Source organism: Fukomys damarensis, unplaced genomic scaffold (assembly GCF_012274545.1).
Source record: "Fukomys damarensis isolate Sample0158 unplaced genomic scaffold, DMR_v1.0_HiC HiC_scaffold_11, whole genome shotgun sequence".
Taxonomy (NCBI): Eukaryota; Metazoa; Chordata; class Mammalia; order Rodentia; family Bathyergidae; genus Fukomys; species Fukomys damarensis.
The window spans coordinates 314,080-322,356 of record NW_022900923.1 but is presented as its reverse complement, the minus strand read 5'-3'; the positions used below and the strand labels follow the sequence as shown (position 1 = coordinate 322,356).

Below are 8,277 nucleotides of genomic sequence, written 5' to 3'. Positions count from 1 at the left end.
GGGGAGGAGGGGGAGCTGGGGCCTGGATAGGTCCAGGTGGGAGGGGAGGAGGGGGTGGAGGTGCAGGTGGTCCCAAGGCAATGCCTGAGAGGAAGAAATGTTAAGACAGACCATCAGTTTGAGAGCTGAGCAGTCTTACTTTATGAGGATAGGTATGCAGAATTCCATGTTAAGTTAACTCAAATATGACACAGGAATTTAATTTACTACAATGTTTACAGTCTAGATCAGTTTTAAAAAAATATTAAAATATAAAGTCAATGTGCAAATATATGTATTTAATGTTTGACCTTTAGTAATGAACTATGCAACAGATTATCTACTTAATTTTTTTTCCCATGAGGACTTAAAAAATAAAATAAATGCTTATAAAATTTGGGAAAGAGGCAGATATTTCTTAAAAAACAAATGAGTAAATGTAGTAGCAGCTATTATTATTTGAAATACCATACTCCAAATAATCCATGTGAACGCTGAGATAGTATATCCCGATATCCTACTATAACAAAGACAGATGTTTCCTGTTTATACATGGTCCAAGTCATTGGGCTCAGAATGTAAAAGCAGAATGTGTCCCAGGCTGTTATCTTAAAAATATTCTACACTGAAATAATTCCAAGTGTAGCCAAGGTTAAGAATCGCTGAAGTAAGGGAATTTACTAATACAAGTAAAATCATAACATAACTCTCAGAAGTAACGTACAATTTGAAATATAAGCCTTTAGCCTTCAAGTTGGTGCATAAGAAATGTTCGAATCTCATAAAAATCTCTGAGATTGAACAGGAAATTACTTAGTATTGGAATACTGAACTATAAGCAATTTCCTTCTTGCAGGATTGAAAGGGATCTTGGGGACACGTTAAGTGCTCGTGCTACACACAAAGAGGTGGTGGAGCGGTTGTCCCCTCCTGAAGGGCACAGGGGAGCACACCTTTCTTGTCCAGTGTTACTGTTGTAGTTCTGATCTGATCCCGGGCCCTAAGTCTAGAATTTAACTCTATTTTAAAGAAAATTCCACAAGTTAACAACAAAAATATGCATAGCACTAACAAGCCTTACTACATTATTTTAGATAATTAAAAGAGGTACGTTTAAATTGAGATTAATGCTATTAAGTACAAATTTTTTTCAGCACCCTCTCTATAATCCTCACTAAATTCTAAGTAAAAACAAAACAAAACCCCAAACAGGGCCATAGGAATCTTATTTACATTCAGAAGTAGGTCCTCCCTACTTACACACCATCATTCTTAGAGGTCATGTCCCCTCCTTGCCCCCACACAGCAGGTGTAGGGCACCTGTGGAGGCTGCTATCCTCTCATACCTACAGGCTGTGGCATGCTTGGGGCACACTGAGCCCACTGCCCTCTGTACCCTCCTGCCCAGCCAGGGTGCTCCAGGGCTCGGTGTGTACCACCTGAAAGCCTGGTACTGGGGGTCCCAAACCAGAACTGCGCTGGGGGTGTGTGTCTTAGCCCAGGACATCAAGACCACAGCCAGCACTAAGTATATACCTGAGTTGCCCAGAAAGTAAAGGAAAACAGTTTAGATCATAGATCAAAAAGGTCAAGTAAAATTTTCCTAGGAAAATTTGGTTTGCAAACAAATGTTTGGCAAAATTTTGTTTTTGTTTGCAAACTCTACATCAGGTGACAAACACAATTGAGACACCTTTCCTGCATGAATACAAATGTGGTCATCTTTCCCAGAATCATGGAACAAATTAAGTTAATGATCCAAGGCACCATTACTAGAACACACCTACTATGATACTGGAGAAGATATTAAATTTAGGACAAAATGGAAATTCCCCTTACCAACCTTCCAAATGCAAATGATAAAACAGAATAAAATGTATTTATTTCCATTTTAACTTTCCAAATGGAAAAATACCCGACATGGCACTCTGGAATCTTGATGTCCCACTATTAAACTCCCCTCCCTTCCTTTCAGGTGGCAGCTGTGGCCTCCAACTCTTCTGGAGGCGAGCTGCCAGCAGCAATGAGGAAAGCCTTACCCTGCAGAGCTGGAGTCTCGGCCGGCTGAGAGGCTGCCTGCAAGCCGGGCTCAGAAGCAGAGGAGTCTCCCAGCACAGAGTTTAGAGGAGTCTCCGCAGAGGCAGGGGCAGCTGCAGAGGGAGAAGGGAGAACACTGGGCTTGGATGAGGGGGTCGAGGCAAGGTGGGTGCTGGGAGGGGCAGCTGAAGCTCCGCCATGGGACAGTGGTGGTGGGGGCGGCGGCCCCGAGGTAGGTGGTGGAGACACTGGGCACAGCACAGAGTCCAGCAGCCCAGCAGGTGCCGTTGGTGACGGGGGCATCTGGGGCACAGGAGAAGAAACACAGACGGGAAGGATGGGCCGCGGACCGGCAGCTTTGCCAGGGGGGCTGCTAATCATGATTGGAGGAGATGGAGGGAGGGGAGAGAAACTAGAAGGGGACCAGGCACAGGGCTTCGCTGCTGGAGGCTGAGAAGAAGGTGTGTTCACAGGAGAAGAAGGCCGAGAGTTTTTGTTCAGAGGACGAGGAACTGTAGCATAATGGGGGAGAACAGGGTGGAAGGCTGAGCCTAGAGATGTCGCAAAACGTGTCGCTGAGTGTCGCAGTGGTGGTGTAGGGGGTGTGGAAGCAGGTGGCAAAGCAGCCACAACAGCGTGGTCAGGAGTGGCATCTGACACTGGAGCTGAGATGACTTTGGCGTGTGATGGAGGAGGTGCTGGAGAAGGCTGGCAACTGGGGTAGTCAGGAGGTGGAGCGCTACACAGGGAGCTGTCTGGAGATGGAGCTGGACAGAGGTGGGAAGCAGCAGCAGAGACAGGATACAAAAGGAGAGAGAAAAAGGAGCAAGTGAAGCCACAAAACCAGCAATCAGACAACTGTACAAATGACTATAGTTAGTACAGAGAATCAGGCACACGTGTATATAACCTTTTCACCTGAGAGGATTTTCACTTGTAAACATACAGTTTGAGATCCAGAAAATGACATTTTCTTTTACTAGTAAGTACATTAATAAATTAAACAGATTAATTTGTCCTTTGTACGGGATAGCAGTCTTTAACTTTCATTATTTAGCCCATTAAAATATTAAAATCAAATGAAAATAAATTTAATTTTTAAAAAAACAGAAAAACTAGTAAAGTGTTTACTACAAAAGGTGAAGAACTTTTTATTTCAATGCTAACTTGCAGAATAGTTGTTTTGTTAGCTTTTCCTCCAGAAAACAATTAAGCAGTCAAAACAAATGGATTAACTTAACCACTACCTAATCTACCTACATGGAGACTTTTGATATGTGCCACATGGAATAAAAATTCTTAAGATTCTATAATGGATGTTAATCTTAATGATTGCCTCAAACTTTCAGGTATCTCTTAATGTCTTTCAATCAATTCCATCAGAATAGTAGAAAATATATTTAAATATACAGTCAGTTTTAGAATACTTTTCACTTATTGCTTTAATTTCTCCTTCAAAAACTTTAGATTATAATCAAGCTAATTTTTGGTTGGTTTTTTTGTTTGTTTGTTTGTTTGTTTTTTGGTACCGGGGATTGAACTCGGGTCTTTGCGTTTGCAAGGCTGGCCACCAAACCGCTGAGCTAAATCCCCGGCCCTAATCAAGCTAATTTTTTACTGCCTGGTATTGTACTACTTTATGTAGTATTTGAGACAATTTGAGAAATTTCATGAGGGAACTAACTTTCCAGTTCATCTAATATAAAAAATTTTCCATAAAAATACATACTCTATAGCCAATCTATGAGGTTAGATGAATTAGAATGCCAAATAAAAATTGCCAAGCGTGTTCTTTAAGTCTCTAAGCAATAAGAACAATACAGAGAGAAATGAGAATGAAACGTTCAGGTAGTCACTGCTACGTGCCTTTTGTAATTTCCAGCCATCTGGCACGGCCAGGCACCTTAGTAGCAAACACCCTCGCTTACAGCAAACAAGGCAGGCCGCAGCACAGTAAGCTGCTTACCAGCACCGGAGACTCTGCGCTCTCGCTCCCACTCGAACTGCTCCCGCTCCAGCCGCTCCTGCTCCAGGCGCTCCTGCCGCTCCTGCTCTAGCCGTCTCTCTCTCTCCAGCTGCTCCTGCTCCAGGCGCTCCCTCTCCAGCCTTTCCCTTTCCATTCTCTCTCTCTCCAACCTTTCCCTCTCCAGCTCCTTTTGTCGTTGTTGTTCCTGCAGTTGCCTGAAATTATAAAAAATTAAAATTATGTATCTATGGCCAATCATCACTACAAATGAACTGATGTTCACTTTATTTTTGAGTCAAATAAAAGGACCGCAGGGCATGAGATTAACTTCGCTCTCTCTTAAGAAAGGCTATCTGGGAGTTAATTTAGGTTTCACATCAATGCAAACAGTCTATTAGCATTGGATGGGCTGGATGCCTCAGCATGTCACAGTAAGTCCCATTTTATTCTCTAAGTCTTGTGAATAAAGTACTGCAGGTAATGAATTTCCCATGTAACCAAACATACTACCCCAATGATCAAGTCATCCTTTAACTGCTTAGTGAAAAAATTTCTAAGTCTGCAATTTTCTTCCTAAAATGTAACATCAAATTTTAACTGTACAAGAAATAAATTATCATTCCAGAAAACACAATGACTACTCTTAGCAACAGCTAAATAAACTTTTGCTGAATTAAACACATACAGGTACATAAAAAGGGAAGAAATAAACTTGAAGTCACTGAAATCTCATATCCAGAAGCAACTATCACTCACATTCTGGTATATATGAGTACATTCTAAACTTTTCTTCATGTAATACTGTATACACAAACTTGAAAGACAAAATGAACTGGAATCCCCTTTTCTTACTACTCTGTTCTCTAACTAGTACACCATGGGGTTACCCAAAGGCAGGGTGTGCAGCATCTTCACTTTCTGTGAATGCACATGTGCCCCTGTTAGGCTCTCCAGAGTCCAAGCAGGCTCCTATGGTAGGATGCAAGTCATACCAATGTTAGTACTGATACTGCAATAAGCATTTATTTTCATCTTTGAATCTTCTTTCAACTGCTTCTATAGGATGAATACTGACATATATCTGCTGGGTAAAAGGCATATATTTCTTAAGATTTTTAGTATGAGGTGTGATACATTCTTGTCACGTTCTAAGGCAGTTCTGGAAGTCCTTTTTCATGAGTATCTTCAGTTGTGCTATCCTGTTTGTCTTGATGTCCTGAACAGATTAAAAATGTTTATTTTTCAAGGTCATTTTGATTTTAAGGAAGGACGAGAAGTCCCACTAGCGCCAGATACAGCGAATAAGGTGAAAGAAGATATACTGTAGTGCTTCTGGAGGCCTGCCTTTTAGCAGTAGCATTCACCAGACTTTTGATCACACCTAGTAAAGACATTCATGGAAGAGGACTTTCAGAGCTGCTTCAGAAAGTGGCTAGATATTGAGGATATACTCCTTAGTGAAATAAATAAGTCACACATGTATAAATACTGAAGTTTCCCTGGTGTGAAAAACTATAATGGTACATAAGATCCTAATGATATAACTGACAGTGTGAAATAGGAAGAAAAGGGCTAAAGGTGTAGGGAAAGTGGGTAGGGTAGGGGAAAGGGAAAAAGGGAAAAAAAATATGAGAAAATGAAAAAATGGAAATAAAGTATTTGTAAATAGGGAGCGAAGGAGGGGGTGAAGGGAGGGCAGGGACAAGGGGAAAAAATGAGAACCAAGACCTGTCATGTAAAGGTATAAGATTCCAACGATGAATGTAACTGTACTGTATATCTAAAATGTACCAATAAATTCAAAGAGAGAGGAAAAAAGAAAAAGTGGCTAGAATGATGGGCAAATTTGCCCAAAGCAAGAAGGGAGGAAAACATTAATTTTCATTGAATTAATTTTAAAATTTAAAACATCCACTGTATTTTTAGATAACCCCTTATATATGGTTCCCAAATTATCTTTAGGAAAAGTTATGCCCCACCCCCACAAAGTGAGACTCTACTCATACATTTTATAGCACTGTAGGAAAAAAAGTAATGAAGCACAATACTGTAAAGGCTCTTTAAAAAGTTCCTGGGCAAAACACTTGAAATGTGAGCTGTAATGGTAATGGTAATTATTATTTGGAAATCTCACACTGGAACTTTCTCTAGGCTAATGACTTGGGTGGGCTATGATAACAGGCAACATTCCATGAAAGACCAAGGCAGGCTGCCCTTTGATCCTCCCAGCAGCATCAGTAACCAAGATCTTTCCAAACCTCCCTTCTGTTTCTTTAGCTGGCTTTCACAGCAGAAAAAACCCTCATGACAAGTAAATCCACCTACTTGTCTCACAAAAACAATGACTACAAGAAGACAAAAAGCATCCTGCAGGAGTGGCTCCTTATAAGCAGCTAATAAAATCAATTTTAAGGATATAGTACTGACTAGCTATTGGGTAAATCTCTAGCTGCACAAGTTTTTGATTGATAACTGTTATCACTGTGGTACTGATAGCAAAAAATTAGACACACTAGAAGAATGTTTCTTTTCCTCATTAAATTTACTGGTATTTTGTAGGTATACAGTACAGATACATTCTTGTACCTTTACATGACGCGTTTTTGGTTATTTTTTCCCCATGCCCCTGCCCTCCCTTCACCCCCGCCCCCCGTCCCTATTTACAAAGACTTTGTTTCCATTTTTTTCTTTTCTCATATTTTTTCTTTTCCCTTCTTTCCTTTCCCCTTCCCTTCCCATTTCCTCTACTCCTTTAGCCCTTTTGTTCCTATTTCACATTATCAACTATACAATTTGAATGTTATTTACACTTTATTAGAAAACTAAAAGAATGCCTTTAAATGTTTAAAACTAGAAGAATGTTTTCAATAATAAAAACTAGACAGAGAAAAGCCACTTAAAAGAAAAGCCACTTAAAATTACCACATCTAATGAATAAATTTAACTGGGGTTTGTAACACAGATCCAAGTTTTTAAGTTTTTTTTAGATTTTTGTGACTCTGCTTTGATTTATATCAAAATAACACAGTTTTCAAAGCTCATGCCAAGCCTAGCATTTCAGTGCCCAGCATTCCCACTGGCTTCCAGCCCTCTCTCAGCTGTCCTCATGCTTTTGCAATGTCTCTCTCTCCAATGGCAGCTCCCTCACAAGATATTGAGTTACATGACCCACACAAGAATTAAATTCTGCTCACAGCTGAGCCACATGGTATTCTGACTGCATTTTGTTTTTAATTCTTAGCTTTTGTTACCCCTTAGTCCATTCTGTTTCCAAAGCAATGCAGTACTTTCAGCACAAGCAAAGCCATGCTGACACGACAGGCGGCCGGTGGAAGAGCTGTATCTGGGGGAGCTGACTTAGGTAACTGTTCCACAACATCAGGGCTTCCTAGGGCTTTCAGGCCATGGAAGACACAGCACCTACTGATACAAGAGGAGAGCACCAGCCAGAATGCACCTCCAAGTTCACTGACTGGTGGTTCAAACAGGCAGTGGTTCAAACAGGCAGTTCATGTGTGTGCAGATTCTTGTTTGAAGGAAGTGTTGAACATCTCTACAGCTAATTTTTAGTCTGCTCACTAAAAAGATGCCTATCTACACACAATTCTCAAGAAAGTGTGCCAAACAGAAAATAAGGACTTACACATCTTTCATGGCAAAAATAATTCCCACGAAATTGTACTGTTTATAAATCAGACAATATTGTTGCCTCTAAAGCAAGACATTTGTGTTTAGGGAATATAAACTTGCTTTTCTCACAATTACCATGCTAGTTCCCACACTGGAAATGTATGTGTTCCCCAACCCCTCCATCCTAGAGTTCTGTCTACACTGACTGTTTTCTTCAGTCATTAATAGGATCATTTCAAGATTCTGTCAAAGTACAGTTTCCCTAATTCTAAACTATGGAAAAATTCTGACAGACTAATTCCTTTTAGGATAGGATATACATTTTACAGTAATTTGAAAATTTCTAAGAACACAATACATATTTTTCCAGAAACAACTGTACTACAAATGACCAATATTGTAACCAGTAAAGCATTAGTTCCCCCTACCACTAAAGTATTTCTCTTCCAAAGAGCTACTCCTAAATGTAAGCAGGTACTAAAAAATATCAGCCCACAATGAGATTAACAGCATATATATTAATAGCATATATAGTCAGAGAAACTACTAGTTCATGATGACTAAAAGACTTATTTTTTTGAAACATGTACAATATAAATAAAATTTCAGAAGGCACTTCATCCAGCCTTGCCTATGATGAATAGTATATTAAGTAAATACAGAAG

The 8,277-nt window shown here is 40.1% G+C and overlaps 1 protein-coding gene across 1 annotated transcript in view; it reads right to left on the bottom strand.

Annotated features, from left to right (window-relative positions):
* Enah (ENAH actin regulator) overlaps positions 1–8,277 on the bottom strand; it is a 131,471-nt gene that overhangs the window by 18,316 nt on the left and 104,878 nt on the right. Inside the window, exons 6-8 of the mRNA XM_033762260.1 lie at positions 3,983–4,197; positions 2,019–2,783; positions 4–84 (exon numbers count right to left, since the gene is read on the bottom strand). Of these exons, the coding sequence (XP_033618151.1) occupies positions 4–84; positions 2,019–2,783; positions 3,983–4,197 (1,061 nt within the window). The remainder of the gene's footprint in view (positions 1–3; positions 85–2,018; positions 2,784–3,982; positions 4,198–8,277) is intronic.